Raw genomic sequence first — 17,884 nt, 5'->3', positions numbered from 1 at the left:
GCGGTTTCTTCCCAATAGCCATTGAGACAGGGCGAGGAGGGGCGAGGGTCTCCTTGGTAAATATTTACAATTATTAAGTCGTAAATGTCCATTAGTCTTTTTAATTCTTTGATGTAAATTATTTTTGCGCAGGTATAATTGGTGTCATTCACGTACACTTCCTTTGTGATAGGTGCATATTTAACTTCATTTGGGATCTGTTTCCCATTGTAATTCACACAGAAAAACATTCCACACACTGTTACAATTCACTTTTATTGACAACTCAACCTAATTTGCTTTATCCACACCGGTGCAGGTATCGTTGGCCGTGGCTGTGAATCAAATTCAGATGACCAAGTTCGGAGAGCACAGTGTGCTAATACGCCACCAACCCAAAACAGAATTCTCCTTACTTTACTATCGCGACCAGCACACCTCTCATTGCCCTTCACGCAGTGTGTGTGTATATCGCCCCCATGTATTACACACAAACCCAGCTAACAAGGCACTGGATTCACACACACACACACGGCGAAACCCACAGATGCACAGACTCGCTCACACAACCTCACCCAAGGAGACGCCCTGGGGAAACCCTCATGTCCATTTAACAATGAAGAGGTTGGTAGTGTCAGGGTCAGCAAGCACAGTGGCGATATCAGAATTCCCGTTGCCAAGATCGCTGTGGCCGAGGGCTCCGTGTCCCAGGTCTCAAGTGTCCCAGGCCCACACGGCGTGCTTCAGAGTGGCTCTGCGGGGGCCAGGCTGCCCGTGGCGTCGAGCTGCATGCACTTACAGGTGCAGGCGGACACGGGGCACTCGGCATGCTCTCTGAGACACGGGAAGGTGGGGGGGGGGGGCGGCACACAGACACAACGTCGGCACTTCGAGGACTTTCCTGCAGCGTTGGGTTAAACTATAGGGGTAATGGATATGACGACGATGATATTGCAGTATCTTGGTTCTTTCGGTAAAGTCATGTAGAAGGGATATAATAAAATAATAAAAATAAAACAATTCTCACGACGTTTAGGCCACAACGCAAGCAGCCATCCCCCTCAGGTGAAGAACAGGTCTGTCGGGAAGACAGACTGTCTTTCCGACAGACCTGTTCTTCACCTGAGGACGGCTGCTTGCGTTGTGGCCGAAACGTCGTGAGAATTATTTTATTATGTTTTATTTTTATTATTTTATTATTTCCCTTCAACGTGACTTTACCGAAAGAACCAAGACGATGAATCCCTGCAGTCACGAAAGCTTTAAATCGATATTGCAGTACTTTACCAAGACCTCCCTGCAGCTAACAGTCAAGCTACGAGCTTGCCACGGAGAGGCACAAAGACGGAGATTGAGCTCACCGGAACCAGCTCATCATATGGCCTGCGTGGCCACCGTGCCGGCAGTTCTGGCACCAGGTGAACCAGCTGTTGAACTGCGAGAGCTTGCGCTCCTTGCTGAGGCCTCCCTTCGCCTCCGGCTTGGATAGACCTGAGAGCAGCGGCAGCCACAGCAGTTGGTGACAGCCGTCAACCACAGCACCAGCCCCTGCGTCGCCACGTCCAGTGGTGTGTCCAGGTGGCTCATGTCCCCCTCTATCTGCGTCCACCCCATCCCTGACCCAATATCCCCGTTTGCACGTCACCCTATTCCCCTGCCCTCTATTCCTCTCCGTGTCACCCTGTCCCTGTACCCCATATCAGAGGTCGCAACCGGGTACCCGACCCTGGTGCGACCGGGTACGGGTAGACCGTGAGTCACTGGTGAGTAACTGTTTGTCACTCATTTCCCAACGTCTTGTCTCTTTCTCACAATTCAAGTTCCTAGAATCAACCCACCCGCACCTGCAACATGGCTTCATCCCAGAGGTCGCAATCAGGTACCCGATACCCGTACCCTACCCGTACCCGGCCGGGTACGGGTAGGGTACGGGTAGGGTACGGGTACGGCCGGGTACGGGTACCCGTTTGCGACCCTGGTGCGGCCGGGTACGGGTACGGAATCAAAACCCGTTTGCGACCTCTGCCCCATATCCACATGTCTGCGTATATCCCCCTGTCCCTGTCCCCCTATCCCTGTCCCCGTGCCCCTCCCCCGCGGCACCTGTGTAGTTGGAGGCCGCCGTGCCCATGTTGATGAGACACAGGGCACAGCGCGGCAGGGGCTTGCGGCAGCCGGGGCAGCTCGTGACCTTTGACTTGACGGGGGAGCCGCTGCCCCCATACTGCGAGAAGCCGCTGCGGGTGGGGTGAGTGGTGGTCGAGCCGCTGAAGGAGATGGACTTCCCGCAGAAATTACAGCTCACAAACACCTGTGGTGGGGGGGGGGGGGGGAGTAAGTTATAAACTAAACTTCTTATTTTACCCGCTTTGGGTCTTTTCTGAAAGTGACCTGTCTATCACAAATGATAGCTCAACAAGTGGCTTATCACGTGTTAATTTGTAGCAGCCGAATACTCTAAAATGCATGTTGATTCTGAATGTGGAGGTGAAAAACTAAAGGACCCTGGAAAAAAATCCACACTACCAAGCGGAGAGAGGGACACGCAAATTCCAAATATACAGCAGGCGGTCAGGGCCGGAATCGCACACCAGGCGAGGAAGTTAACATCGGGTTTCTACTTGCCATACAATGGAAACGTCCTCTTCAGTAGAGACACGGAGGCAGCTGCCGCCACCACCACCACCACCATTGGGATGAAAGTCAGCGTACCAAGTCACCAGTTAAACTACACCTACCGGCGAGGCAATTGAAATAACGGTGGAAGCTTCTTAAATTTTCTTCCCTCGCCCCAATCCCGCCGCCTCTGTCCGCCCAGGGTTCGCCATAGTTGAGTCTACGGTCGGCACGTTTAGGTGTTGCATGCTGAACTTCTTTCGCACCATATGTAGTCAACCGTGCTAATCGGAGGTACGGGAGGGTAAAGTATGTGTACGCCCCTCCTCTTCCAAGACGTCTGCTCAGCTTGGAAGAGTAGGCCAAATATCCCCAAGAGCTCCCTCTAAGCGATGGCCCTTCCCTCAAACAGCACCGTGAGAAAGCAATTGCAGGACTACGGCTTTACCGTTCAACTGATAAACGAGGGAGAATTGTAATCGCTTCCGTGCGCCCGAGCCATTGAGAGGGGCTATCACAACACAAACCGTCCTCACCTCCACCATGCGCCGCCCTGCTTTTCTGGGATGTGACGTACCGACAACGCCATGTGAGCGCGAGGGTAGAGCGGGGAGCAGGCCCTTGTTTCTATTGGACTGCCTCGCCAAGGCGTGCGCTCTATTCCCTGTTTGACGCTCGGTAAGGAACAGGTTGCCCCCACTTCTGCTGCTGCCGGCACAGCCAGTTGCTGTCAAGCACTGCCAGCTGCTGCCAGCACTTGGCAGATGCTGTCAGCAACTGTCAGCAATTGCCAGCTGATGTTAGCACTGTCAGCTATTGCCAGCTGCTTTTAGCACTACCAGCACCTGCCAGCAGCTGCCAGCACTTGCCAGCAGCTGCTGTTGGTGCTCGTAGTGAAGGCAGAGAGAGAGAGCGGAAGGCTCCGCTTGCGAGCCGGGTGCGCGTGCGTGCACACCTGCTGGAGGGGGCGGGCCGTAGCGTCGAGCTTGCTGCGGTGGATGTCGAACTCGGCTCGCTTGTGCCAAAGGCGCCACGTGTCGAGCAGTGTGCGGTAGCTCTCCACCCAGTGCTGCACGCGCGCCTCCATCACGATGTCGCTCGACGAGGCCTGGGGCACGCGCGCGAGCAGAGAGCGGCGCTCTTTACAGGGCGAGTGAGTGGGGCGAGCGGGGCGAGTGAGCGGGGCGAGCGGGGCGGGTGAGTGGGGTGAGCGGGGCGAGCGAGTGGGGCGAGCGGGGCGAGTGAGCGGGGCGAGCGAGTGGGGTGAGCGGGGCGAGCGAGTGGGGCGAGCGGGGCGAGTGAGCGGGGCGAGCGGGGCGAGCGAGTGGGGTGAGCGGGGCGAGCGAGTGGGGCGAGCGGGGCGAGTGAGCGGGGCGAGCGGGGCGAGCGGGGCGAGCGAGTGGGGCGAGCGAGTGGGGCGAGCAGGGCGACTGAGCGGGGCGAGTGAGTGGGGTGAGCGGGGCGAGCGGGGCGAGCGAGTGGAGCGAGCAGGGCGAGCGAGTGGGGTGAGCAGGGCGAGTGATTGGGGCGAGCGGGGCGAGTGAGTGGGGCGAGCGAGCGGGGCGAGTGAGCGGCGGGTGAGGGACCACAGTAACCGGGGTGAGCGAGGGCCAGCACCTGCAGCATGTAGAGGCATGCCGTCTGCACGTCGCCCGTGCGGTCCACGTAGCTCTCCATGAGGTCGATGCCATCCCTGGTGAGGCCGGTCAACAGCATCCCCTCCAGGTTCCCTGCCTCCCGCATCTCAACAGCCAGCTTCTCCACAAAGCGCGACAGCTGCACATGCACACACGACGACGTCACCACAGGGCTTGTGGCAGGCTAGGTGCGCTTTGACACCATTGCTGGCAGGAGGTCACGTGACAGACCCAGGTGGTGTGGGTTGGACTGGCAGATGCACCAGCTGTACTCCCCACTGTGCCAACTTGTGAGCACCGCTCCTCTGACCACCATTATTGCTGGAGGGTTACTTCCTATAAACTGTCCAGTAGCGTCCTTCATGAACCTCCTTCTCCACAGAGACTGATCTTGACACTGCTGGTTCCATTCATCGGCAAGTTCACTCAGCTCCACATCTTTCTGTACCACATGAGCCTATATCTCCAGCCTGTACAGTGCCAAATTAGTCCCCCTATATCCAGCTAAACAGAAACTGCCTGGGCATGTGGAGGCTGGGCATGTGAGCTACATGACCCAGCCAATGCATCCTTGCCTGCTGGAGGAGCTCACTGATGGGACTTGGTCCAGATCTTTCAGGGGATCTCTGAGCTCAATCCAGTCTGATTGAATCCTTGACCGATAATTGCCAGACCAGCCTGAGTGTTTCAAACCAGTGCAGATTTTCATTTAAAGGGGCCCATGTTTTGCAAGCAAGCAGAAAAGGCAAAACTGTGGCTGAGAAGACTCGGAGCTTCGTACTGAGCAACAGGACGGGTAGCTTTTCACACAGCATGAAGCAACTGATGAAAAGATGCAGCTCGACTGATTAGTAGCGAGACCTCCCACTGCCAGAACAAAGCTGGCCATGAGCACGCTGCCCAGGTATGGAAACTCCTCCACAACAACTGCCCCCATTACTCATGGGGAATTCAGCAGAGGGGACCATTTGATGACATAAAATAGCCAGGCAGGTGGCTTTGTTTTTGTGTTGGCCATGAGCGGGAATCGAATTCGGGTCGCCGGGTTTGTAGTGCAGCGCCCTAACCGTTGCACTACCGCTCCCTAAACACACTCATTAAACCATTTTTTTTGTTTTACAAGGGAAGGCCGACTGAGCTCTTTTTAAGAAGCAACCTAGCCAAAAATGATAGTTCAACAAAGTGGATTCTCACGTGGAAATGTATAGCAGCCATTACTCTTAAACTTGTGATGTTGATTTTAAATGTGGAGGGTATAACGAGAGGACCCAGAGAAAAATCCACGCGACCACAGGGAGAGAGACACCGCAAACTGCAAATATACAGGCGTCGGGATCGGGATCAAACCCACAACCTTCTGCATACCAAGCGAGGTAGTGAACATCTCGTGACCACTCACACATGCCGATCTACGAGCGATGTTCTGACTCGCAGCCCCACACTACGCCCCCCCCGCTCTCACCTGAGCATCGCTGAGGAACATGCAGGCGAAGGCGACGCGGTCACGCACAGCCATGCCTCGCTCGTTCTGCACAGAGACAGAGTTCAAGTTCATGTATTAGGTATAGCCCTGCGAGCCATTCGGCTCTTGAATCGGGTGCAACCGCAACAAACAAAAAACTAAAAACATGAACAAGAAAACATCTTAAAGCGACATCTTAAAGAGACCCCCATAGAGCCCCCGCACACTGGTGGGCAATTGCGAGCAAATTGGCATGATAGATAGATAGATGTGAACACACACAGCACGCCATGATACATACAAATATAAAGATCCTCATACAGCATGCTTAGACTTTTGGAGAAAGTGTTTTTAAGCGGGCACTTATTTAAGACAAATTCTGTACCAAGACCCCCATAGAGGGTGTATATATAGATGCACACGAAGACAACAGCTGCTATTCGCTACTAAGCGGCGGTGACTTCACCACGGCGCTTGTGCCAGGCTGTGTGCATTTTAAGACCACACGCATACACAAAAGACAAATATCCCGCGTATAGCCTTTAGCAAACCGTTGGAGCAAGTGCTGTTAGCGAGTAGCACCTATGAAGGCCGGAACGGTATACGAGCAGGTGGGTGGCCAGCACCACGCCCGACCGCTTTTGTCTCTCTAGTGGCGATGTTTTACACACCGCACCAGGTACTCATTCAAGGCTGAGTCGACCTCGGGATGGCCCAGGACTGGCTCAGATAATCGTCACTGGTGTTTGGCGTGAGCGGGAATCGAACTCGGGTCACGCCAGGTTCGTAGCGCAGTAACCGCTACATTACCGCTCCCCCAACAGACAGAAAGACGCGCACACGCCTGCACGTGGCGTGCGTCGCCGAGTGTCCGCGTAGGCCCCTCACCAGCACGTGCTCGTAGCTGCCTGCGTCGCTGGTGAGAAAGGCGAAGGCTGCGCGGAGGTACGGGTTGGAGAGCTGCAGACGCAACGCGGCGCACATCTCCCTCCAGAGGGACGCGCGCTCTGCCGAGTAGCCAGACAGCGCCATGGCCACCACGTTCAGGTTCACGTCGCCTGTGGTGGTGGTGGCGCCAGGGGTCAACGCGGGGGTCACAGGTGAGGTTAACAAGGGGGTCGATATAGGGTCACGCTGCCCCTCTTCCCTCACCCCCAGGCTACCCTGTCCCAGAGAACCTGGAGAGAAAATCTACGCAATAGCGGGGAGAGAGACACACGAACTTCCAAAGGGTCGGGATCGAAACCATAGCCCCTCCCGCATACCAGTCGAGGTAGTTAACATCTCGCCACCATGGAGTCCGCTGCCAACAATGGGCATCTAAATTTCGATTTAAAGCTTTCGTGACTGCAGGGATTCATCTTCTTGGTTCTTTCGGTAAAGTCACGTAGAAGGGAAATAATAAAATAATAAAACATAATAAAATACAATTCTCACGACGTTTCAGCCACAACGCAAGCAGCCGTCTTCAGGTGCTTGCGTTGTGGCCGAAACGTCGTGAGAATTTGATTGTTTTATTTTTATTATTTTATTACTTCCCTTCTACGTGACTTTACCGAAAGAACCGAGAAGATGGGCATCTAGCTCCTGATACCCATGCTACCGCTACCGGCACCACCATCACGCGCACGAAACAGTAGGACTCCCGCTTCAGCTCGGCGCGCGCCCTCCCCGCTCCTGCTCACCGCTCACCGCTCCCGCTCACCACTCGCGCTCACCGCTCGCGCTCACCGCTCGCGCTCACCGCTCCCGCTCACCGCTCGCGCAGGCCGCCCCCTGCTGCAGGATGTCAATGGCGGCGCGCATGCGCAGGTGGAAGAGCGCCATCGCGGCGCGGCGCTCCCACTCCTCGTCCGGCTCCAGCGCCGAGCGCAGTGGCGGCCGCTCCTGAGCGGGGCCCGGCGCGGGTCCCGGAGAGGGCCGCGACGGCGCCGCGGCGGACGTGACGGTGGAGGCCTCGTCGCCCCCCTGGTCATCGCGCTCGTCCCCGGCGAGCGCCGGGGGCCCAGTCCACCCGCAGAGCCGAAGCGCCAAGCGGCGCTCGGCGCTGTCGAAAGTGTAGACCTCGAGGCGGCGCTCGGGGTCCGAGCACGACAAGCGCAGGCTCTCCGGCTTCCCTGCGACGCGCGCAAATACAAAGATCCCCCATATAGTCACATAGAAGGGAAATAATAAAGTAATAAAAATAAAACATAATAAAATACAATTCTCACGACGTTTCGGCCACAACGCAAGCAGCCGTCCTCAGGTGAAGAACAGGTCTGTCGGGAAGACAGCGTCTGAATGAACACCACCACGCTTGGCAGCGTATATTTAAGCTGGGTTAGAGGAAGGGCGCCTTGACAAAGGAATTTGCATATAAACAGAGGGATTTAGCATATTTATGGAAAATGCAGATATGGGATTAGTCACTACTTGTGGAATGTGTAGTAGGTAAGGGGGGGGGGTCTCAAAGTCATATTATGCCCGTGCATTATGTAGTATGTAGGATTAGCAGCAACAAAGGGAGGAAGTAGGGTTAGCAGTAATAAAGGGAAGGAATTTTAATAGTAAGGAGCTGCAGCAGCCCAAACCACCACGTAAAAAACTAAAATATAAACTACATCAATATCATCAATATACTAAATATACTCTCCAATAAGCTGAGCTACTAACAGTCAGTCATACATTACAATTCTATGTCGCAAAAAATATAATATGCCTCCAGCTAAACTTTTTTCTTACATCACACGGATCTACCCTGTACTATATACTGCCATAGACAAACCCAACATTAAATCACATACTGCATTACTGTACACCACCTTAGACTAAACATTGTAATATTACACTATGTATTATTCTACCCACCCTACTGTATACCACACTGCTGTATATTCACTATACAATTACGATACTATATATTATATTACCCATATAGCCTGTAACAGACTGTTGGGGCAAGTGCTGTTAGCGAGTAGCACCTATGAAGGCCAGCACGGCACACGAGGGGTGGGTGGCCAGCACCACGCCCGGCCGCCTTGGTCTCGCGAGTGGCGATGTTTACACACTGCACCAGTCGACCTAGGGGAGGCCTAAGACTGGTTCAGATAATCATCACTGGTGTTAGCCCTGAGCAGGAATCGAACTCGGATCGCCAGGTTCGTAACACAGCGAGCTCACCACCATACACACACACAAATCACTCACACATCACATCGGCAGGAGTTTAGACCGGGCCGGCATTAAACTCATCGCGCAGCACCCCCTGAGTGAGCATGCGCGGTCACGGTACGGGTGAGGGTTGGAGCTCACCGGGATCTGGCCGCACGATGGCCTTGATGCCCTGGTAGACGGCGGGCGGTTGGCTGCCGGGCTTGTCCTCCTGCTCCTGCACGTAGCGCTTCATGAGTGTCTCCCGTCAAGGACGATGAACACGACGGACGGCGATGATGCTGCGTCCCCTACAGCAGCAACAGCCGTGGGGGACGCGACCGATGGCTACGGGGTGGGTGGGAGGAGGTGGGATTCGCAAACCGCGAGTTGTGCTTGCCTGTGAACCGACGATCGCCGCACCGCGGGTTGAACCGTGTGCTATTGGGCAAGGTGTCCGATGTTCCGCTCCATGCTCCCAATAGCAGCAGCGGCACATGGTACATGGAGCGAAACGTAAACGCATCGGAGGGGAGTCGTACGAGGGGGGGGGGGGGGGGGAGTCCCATCCATGAAAGAACCTACGCAGAATTTAACGACTCGTCAATTTGTATTAACTCTTACACTCGTGATGAATGCAGAGGCGTGCAGGTAAGGTTCTAAGACTATTTAAACATTTTTTCATTTTACCAGGTAAGGCTCACTGAACTATGTGGCTCTTTTTCAGAAGCGACCTGGCGATCACAAATGATAGCTCAATGAAGTGGCTTATCACGTGGAAATTTATAACAGCCCAATACTCTGAACGCGTGTTGATTCTAAATGTGGAGGGGAAACACTGGAGGACCCGGAGAAAAATCCACGCGACCTTGGGGAGAACACGCAAACTCCAAACATACAAGCATCAGGGTCCAAATCAAACCCACGACCTCCTGTATATGAGGCGAGGGAGCAACATCACACCTGCCGCCAATGTATCAAATCAAAGTGATTCCCTTGCTCACGTGAGCATTGCGGCATCAGTGCTCATCCAATACACAGCTCTGCAAAGCCAGTGGCGAACATTACCCATTCCTATTGTGGGGCGCTATGAGACTCCTTAGTGGACCACCACTGTTGACAATGTGGTACTCATTATATCAACCAATATTCGGATGCCACTGGGATCTATGCACTTTTAAATCTAGATTGAAAGCGAATTTCTTTAGAACTGTTTTTTGTGTTTAGTTTGTTTGTCCTTACCCCGCACCTCCGATTAACGCGGTCGGCTACGTACGGTGCAACAGAAATTCAACATACATACAACCAATTCATCGCACGTAAAAGTCATTTCTTTGTCAAGGTTGCAATCAATCCGTGTGGTGCATGGTTAAGGATGGTAAATTTGGCATTAAACTATTACCACGCGGCCCAAAGCTGAACACAAATACCACTCAAAAGTATCGGCAACCAAAACCTACGTTCTAAACTATCGGCGTGCTCATGGTCTGCGGAACCCCTGGTGATCCGCACAGCCGGAGGGGTGGAGGCGGTCCACACAGCCACTCTGCAGACACCAATTATTTTCACCTAAAGCCACATTTTCATTCACTGTGTGGTGGCGGTCCATGGGCCCAGAGAGGTTGGGCACCCCTGTGCTACCCCACACCGCTCATCCCCTTCCTTCCCGTGAAGCTCGCAGCTGTTTGAGCGACCGGCGAGCGGTAAGGGAGCGGCGAACGAGCGGACGAGCAAGCGGACGAGCGAGCGAGCGCATGGGGCTTTTTGCTTCCCGCGGCCTCTGCGCCAAAAAGGATATAGTGTAGCGTGTACCACAGCGACTTGAGCTGCGGGTCGTCGTCCATGGCCAGCACGTGGTTGGTCCACACGAGCTCCGTCTCCACGCCGTAGCGGTTCAGCGCGCGCCGCTTCATCTTCGCCGAGATGTCCTGCTCGGCCGCCTGCCCGGCCCCCGCAGGGCTCTCGGCGCAGTTGTAGAGCTGGCGGCCGCAGGCCCACACAAGCGAGGCGGCGGGGCACCAGTCCAGCGCGATGCGCTCGAACACCGTGAAGTCGACAAGCGCGCGCGACTGGCTGAGCGCCAGCATGCCGTTCTGCGACGTGGGCACCCACGCGAACGAGGCCACGGCGCCGTCGCACGGCTGCACGCTGCGCTCGATGATGGGCGGCTCCGCCTCGTCCCCCAGCGCGCCGGGCGCCGTGTGCTGCATGTCGTAGAGCCGCACGACGCCACTGTCGCGCGCCAGCGTCGCCAGCAGCCCCGTGCGCGTCGGGCACCACGCTACCTTGCTCAGCTGGCGCGACGGCTCGTTGAGCGTGAGCACCGGCTTGTCGGGCACGCGCAGGTCCCACACGGCCACCTGGCCCTCGAAGAATGACGCAAAGCGGTCGGGGAAGTGCGGGTCGAAGGTCACGCCCTGCACCGCCTTGGTGTTGGCAAACAGCTTCTTCTGCGTCGTGTCGCGCAGGTCGTAGGTCACCAGGTTGCGCTGCATCCCCGCCAGCAGCAGGCGGGCGTCCCGGGGCAGCCACGCCAGCGAGAGGCACGCGTCGTTCTGCCCGAACTCGCACACGGGCTTCGTCACCACCATGTTCGTCTCGGCCTCGCCAGACAGCAGCAGCCGCCCGCGCTCCATGATGGCGGCGGCCGAGGCGCCCTCGGAGGCCGCGAACTTGGCGTTGACGTCCCACACCAGCGCGGAGAAGTCCGCGCGGTGCTTGTCGAGTCCGGCGCCCAGCAGGCTGCGGTCGTGCGGGTTCCACGCCAGCGCATTGCACTGCCGCGCGTGCTTCGGCACAAACTCCTTGCCCACGAGCTCCTTGTGGCGAGCCAGGCCGTCCTGGCCCAAGCTCGTCAGCACGACGCGCCCGTTGGCCTGGCCCACGGCCAGGAGGCACTCGGACTTCTGCCAAGGGCACCAGGCCATGCACTTCATGTAGGGAGTCTCCGAGTTGACGTCGAGGAGGGTGGCGGTCGAATCCTCCGACAGGCGGTGGCTGCCATCGCGCGCCTCCCCGCCGCCGCCACGCGCCGCGTCCACGCGGTACAGCGAGATTTCAGAGTCGCAGATCACGAAGCGGTTGCCGTTTTGCGGGCACCACACCACATCCGGCCGGGAGCCGCTCATGGCGGCGGGCGGTTCACGACCGGGGTCCCCCCCCCCCCGCCGCCTGGGCCCGGGCACCGGCCTATACACGGGCGAAATCCGTGGGGCCGTCTGTCGCGACACCGCAGCTGAGCGTTACGACCAAGATGCAGAGATTCCTGCTCCACCAAGCCTGGCCGAGACAATGATGGAGATTACACATTACTACTGAATCAGAATCATCATTTACACCATGAGACATCTCCTTTACCAGTGGCAAAATATAGTAGTAGGTTTTTACCCTATAAACTGGTACACGGTGTCAGTTTTTGTACCAGTTTAAAGGGTAAAAACCTACTACTACAGAATCATCATATTTATTTATGCTGGAGAAATCCAATGCACTACGAAGCCTTTTTTCACAGATGTCCAGTAAGGGTGGCTCAGAAAGTTATAACGTCGATGTGGATGCTAGCAGACCAGCAATATTACGATGTTGCTCACCGGGAAATGTCGTTAAAAATCCCTGGCTGACTGATGGGGCTCAACAGTAAAATCAGCCTTATTTTTAAACAATGTTTTACGCCAAGTTGTTTTTACGCTCATGGTGAAGACAGCCCATGGTGTCAAGAGAGGGCTCCAGCCAATAACTAGTGGCAAACCAGCAAATGTTAAAACGCCTGACTGCACTGATGAGACCCAGAAGAGAGAAACCAGCGCGCAAAGATTGACTCCTTAATTAACACAAGTCTTGGGAAGGCCAAGACGATAATGAAATAAATATATGGGGGTATATTTTTCAATCCATTGTTGTCCTGTACGTCTAAGCTCCGTCTATGCTCCCCCACTCCATCACCAACCGTAGCAACCACCGTGGTGAAGTACGGTCACATAATTAATGTGACCTGGGTGGCATGACACCACTGGTTCTGTGGCGTCCACCTGTGCTTGCTTTGTATATTAATTAATAACCGCAACATACCAGTGGGTGAATATTTAAACAGGGGCCACACATTAACATTCGCACCTCGGTCAATTTTGTTTCTACTCTGTTCTTGCGTATGGTAGCAATATGTACAGGAGCTAAACGCCAATGTCAAGGTCTCACAGGCACGACTAGAGGGCTTAAGGAAGAGAGTTTGTGTATAGTTTCACTATTACTCTTTGGTTCTTTCGGTAAAATCACGTAGAAAGATAAAATATTAAATTAAATAATAGCATACGACGTTTCGATCGCAACACAAGCAATCATCATCAGGTACAAATGAAAGAGAAAACAAAACCTAGAAATATAATGCAATACAACACAGATAGTCGGTCAACACACAATTAACGCATGGCCTGGTTGATTACGTTCTTCCAAGGATTGCTAAATTAGAAGTTAAGTGTGAAATTTGAGAGAGAGACAAAACACAGACACGGAGACACAAAGACAGACACACGGGCAGAGAGAGACAACACAGAGAGAAAACAAACTTAAAACCACAGTGCTTTAGTTGACTGCACGATCCATAGTTGGGGTTACATGGCCACAACCGCAGTGGGGGTCTTTCATGTTCCGTTCACGAAGGTGATGTTACTACGCATCGGCCTAATGATATTCCAAGGCGGTCACTTCTGTCACTTAAAGCGAGCAGTGCACCAGAATTAGGCACTGTTGCTTGCAGGTCAAACATATAACATCCCCCCGCCCGGATTAGTGGAGCTAAGATGCTTGCAGGGTAGGTGACATCGTGATCCACCAGAGGTGCACGGTTCAAATCCAGCAGCCGCCCTAATTAATATGCGATGTTTCACCATATTAACACATGCCGTCTGCTTCATTCACAGTAGATGTTTAAAGCTGCCCCCCCCCCAAACATATATCGCAAGCGTAAGCCATCGTGTGATGGCATTTCAAATTTGCCACGTTCGGAATTGTCACTATAAATCAACTACATTTGGATTACACACACACACGAACAACACAGCTGCAATTACCGCCTCCCCACACCGCTCCCCCAGGAATGGGAGACTAATGCCACGGGTGATTCCTGCAAACCAGACTCATCCTGGCTGGCCTCTTTCCGAGTTCGCACACCTGGTTTAGACAAAATACATTTGAGAACTGGCACTCGGATTACGGTAGCCGGATAACGAGGAATCGGTCTCGTGTGGCGAACGGGCAGCGTAAAACGAAATGTACTGCAGCCGAATACTCTAAACGCACGCTTCTATATGTGGACGGAAACTCCGGAGGACCTGGAGACAAATCCAAGCGTGCACAGGAAGAGAGAGACACACAAACTCCAAATATACAGCAGGCGTCAGGGTCGGGATGGAATCCACGATCTCCTGTATACCAGGCGAAGTAATTAACATCTCCTAGCCACCGTGATGATGATGAGAGAGAGACACTAACTCCAAATACACAGCAGGCGTCAGGGTCGGGATGGAATCCACGATCTCCTCTATACCAAGCGAGGTAGTTAACATCTCCTAGCCACCGTGATGATGATGAGATAGAGAGACACACAAACTCCAAATACACAGCAGGCGTCAGGGTCGGGATGGAATCCACGATATCCTGTATACCAGGCGAGGTAGTTAACATCTCCTAGCCACCGTGATGATGAGATAGAGAGACACACAAACTCCAAATACACAGCAGGCGTCAGGGTCGCGATGGAATCCACGATCTCATGTATACCAGGCGAGGTAGTTAACATCTCCTAGCCACCGCGGCGCCCTGAGCACGCTACGAAGATCAGCTGTGGTGGGATGTATCATTGGTTCTACCGGTAAACCGGTAACCGTTTACAATAGAATATCAGTAGTGGCACGTCTGCCCTCTCGTTTCTGTAGCGTTCGCGAGGGTGGGGAAACTTTTTTCTGCCAATGGCCATTTGAATATGTATAACATCATTCGCGGGCCATACAAAAGTATCAACTTAAAAATTAGCCTGTGAAATTTGGTCAAACATTTAATTAACACGCCCCTAATGCGATGGCTGGAACTGCTTCTCTTTAGCGAGGTGTGTGTGATGTTAGCTGCTATTGATGATGTTGCCGCTACTCGCAACTGCTTTTCCAGGTTTGAAGCTTTCGTGACTGCAAGGATTCATACTCTTAGTTCTTTCGGTAAAGTCACGTAGGTAGAAAATATTAAAAATAATAATTAAAAATTTTTTACGTGACTTTACCGAAAGAACTAATAGTATGCTTTTCCAGGTTTGAAGCTTTCGTGACTGCAAGGATTCAAACTCTTAGTTCTTTCGGTAAAGTCACGTAGGTAGAAAAAATTAAAATTTAAAAAATGTTTTACGTGACTTTACCGAAAGAACTAATAGTATGCTTTTCCAGGTTTGAAGCTTTCGTGACTGCAAGGATTCATACTCTTAGTTCTTTCGGTAAAGTCACGTAGGTAGAAAAAATTAAAATTAATAATTAAAAACATTTTTTACGTGACTTTACCGAAAGAACTAATAGTATGCTTTTCCAGGTTTGAAGCTTTCGTGACTGCAAGGATTCAAACTCTTAGTTCTTTCGGTAAAGTCACGTAGGTAGAAAAAATTAAAATTAATTAAAAATGTTACGTGACTTTACCGAAAGAACTAATAGTATGCTTTTCCAGGTTTGAAGCTTTCGTGACTGCAAGGATTCATACTCTTAGTTCTTTCGGTAAAGCCACGTAGGTAGAAAAATTTTAAATTAATAATTAAAACAAAAATTTACGTGACTTTACCGAAAGAACTAATAGTATGCTTTTCCAGGTTTGCTCTTAGATGTATTGAATTTCGAGTCCCGCCTGTGGTTGCTTTGGCAGGGCCAGACCCAAATGATTTCGCGGGCCTCAGCCCTGCGCTAGAGGGTGGTTGTATGTGTTGGTCTCCTCTTCCACGTTTACGAGACGTCTTGTAAAGAGGTTCGGCGTACCCACACTTTACCCCACCAAATATGCGATCTGCCTAATACAGGGATGGTAGGGTCGGTCAAAAAGGCGTAAACGTGTTGCGTGTATCGCTCGACATTTCAGCCGCGCGGCAAACCGATGACCGGTTGTGGTTTTTTTTTTGGTTATCGGTGTTGACACAACAACAAAAACCCGCCGATTGTTTCCTCAAACCACACGGGGCACGCACCGGAGCCTTCTCCTCGCCTGGAGCCGCACGCGACGAGGGGGAGATTCACTGCCCCGCGAGGAAGGGAGACAGGCGAAGGGGGGTCCACCTCCACACGGGGCTCGCAGCCCCAGTGTCTCGCTCCGCCGTACTCAAGTGCCTCTCCTCTCTCGGCGTCTCTCTCGGCGTCTCTCTCTCGGTGTCTCTCTCTCGGCGTCTCTCTCCGTCCAAGCGGCCCGGCCTCCACCCGCACAAACACAAACAACGCGGCCTCGGACCGCGGCCTAAGACCGGCAACCCACGTGCCCCTAATACAGCCACGCCTCCTAGCCCGCAGCCACGCCCCCTTGCTCAGTAGTCACGCCCCCTTACTCAGTAGCCACGCCCCCTTACTACACAGCCACGCCCCTTACTCAGTAACCACGCCACTTACTCAGTAGCCACGCCCCCTTACTCAGTAGCCACGCCCCCTTACTCCGTAGTCACGCCCCCTTACTCCACAGCCACGCCCTCTCGCCCAACCGCCACGCCCCCTTGTTCAGTAACCACGCCCCTCACATTCTTGACGCCCCCCCAATTGTCCAATAGCCACGCCTACATTAATATCCACGTCCCCTTTCCAGTGTCCTCCTGCCCGGTAGCCACACCAACCCTCTTATGCTAACAAGCCCAACACGGCCGGGGGGGTGGGGATGCGCGCTGCACCAAATGAAATGAATCCGCGACAGAATGATAAATTATGTTAATGTTTTAGTCCCATATATGGAGTAAGGTTTGCCCATATTAAGAATACTGTGCCCTTTCGGGCGGCATCACGTGACGGTGCCTCTATAAGGCCACACCCCCTATCCAGTGTGCACGCATTTGGGGGCGTGGCAACGTGGGCCGTTGCCACGCCCCCTAATTAGTCGTCACGCGGCCTGCCCAATAGTCTGCACCTCCTACACAAGTCACACCCCATGTCCAGTGACCACACCCCCTATCCGATTGGCTAAGCCAGTAAGCCAGGGGTGTCCAAACTTTTTGCAAAGAGGGCCACATTTGATAAAGTGAAGATGCCCGGGGGACTATAGTTCCTTCTGACATTTTTTTAACCACAAAAGTTACGTGGAAATACACACTGTTATAAAACAATTTCATTGTCACAATTACCCTTATTTTTCAAATGACAATGCAACCAAATATAAACCTTCTTGGTTCTTTCGGTAAAGTCACGTAGAAGAGAAGCAATAAAATAATAGAAGGGAAGTAATAAAATAATAAAAATAAAACATAATAATTTTATTCTTTGGTTCTTTTCGGTTAAGTCACGTCTAAAAATAAAATAATAAATTAAAATAACATATTACCAAAGAATAATTCCTGCAGTCACGAAAGCTCCTAAATTAAGATTGAACCACTTCTACGGGGAAGTTTTAAGCTTATCCTTTTTCTTTCTGGCAATTTGTTCTCTCTGCCTGTGTCCTCTCTTTGGAATTTTCACACTTAAAATTCTAACTTAGCAAATTTTGAAACACGTAATCAACCAGGCTATGCGTTAATTGTGTGTTAACCGACTCTCTGTGTTGTATTACATCATATTTCGATATTTTGCTAGGTTATTTAATTTTCGTGTGCCTGTCTCCTAATTTTCAATTTTGCGTGCCCGTTTTCAATTTTGCGTGCCCGTTCCACATTGTCATCTTACTTGCAACAGCAGTACGTTGCCGTACACTCATTGATATGCTAATTCTCTCTGCCCCCTCCCTCTCTCCGTCCCCGCCCCCCCTCTCTATATTTAAGGGACCGTCACAGAAACGACCCCTCTCTTTGTGCCGATTTGTGTCCTCTCTCTGTGTGCCGTTGTGATGTCTGTCTGCTTGTATGTCTGTC

General features: G+C 52.8%; 1 protein-coding gene across 2 annotated transcripts; it reads right to left on the bottom strand.

The window, feature by feature from the left end:
• Positions 1–241: 241 nt before the first annotated feature.
• Positions 242–16,386, bottom strand: MIOS (meiosis regulator for oocyte development). Of its 2 annotated transcripts, none has more exons than XM_078881914.1 (11): positions 16,034–16,386; positions 10,625–12,105; positions 8,989–9,084; positions 7,452–7,811; positions 6,583–6,752; positions 5,695–5,760; positions 4,213–4,371; positions 3,551–3,703; positions 2,083–2,290; positions 1,341–1,470; positions 242–813 (listed from the first exon to the last, which is right to left on the bottom strand). In XM_078881914.1, exons 2-11 carry the CDS (start codon positions 11,952–11,954, stop codon positions 723–725), a joined length of 2,763 nt encoding a protein of 920 aa, XP_078738040.1. In that variant the 5' UTR covers positions 11,955–12,105; positions 16,034–16,386; the 3' UTR covers positions 242–722. The 2 variants fall into 2 exon arrangements, with proteins under 2 accessions (XP_078738040.1, XP_078738041.1); XM_078881915.1 differs by having other exon boundaries at positions 10,625–12,044.
• Between the last annotated feature and the right edge of the window lie 1,498 nt (positions 16,387–17,884).

The sequence above is a fragment of the Lampetra fluviatilis genome, chromosome 63 (genome assembly GCF_964198595.1).
Source record: "Lampetra fluviatilis chromosome 63, kcLamFluv1.1, whole genome shotgun sequence".
NCBI lineage: Eukaryota > Metazoa > Chordata > Hyperoartia > Petromyzontiformes > Petromyzontidae > Lampetra > Lampetra fluviatilis.
This window is presented reverse-complemented; position numbering and strand designations above follow the sequence as displayed.

What these genes read in the sequence shown, in the direction of transcription:
- MIOS (XM_078881914.1), bottom strand. Translation starts at nt 11,954, where the DNA reads ATGAGCGGCTCCCGGCCGGATGTGGTGTGGTGCCCGCAAAACGGCAAC. An exon ending in CATGCCTCTACATGCTGCAG is followed by an intron (nt 3,704 to 4,212) that starts GTGCTGGCCCTC and finishes CGCGTGCCCCAG; the next exon opens with GCCTCGTCGAGCGACATCGT. An exon ending in GGCGGCCTCCAACTACACAG is followed by an intron (nt 1,471 to 2,082) that starts GTGCCGCGGGGG and finishes CGCTGCTCTCAG; the next exon opens with GTCTATCCAAGCCGGAGGCG.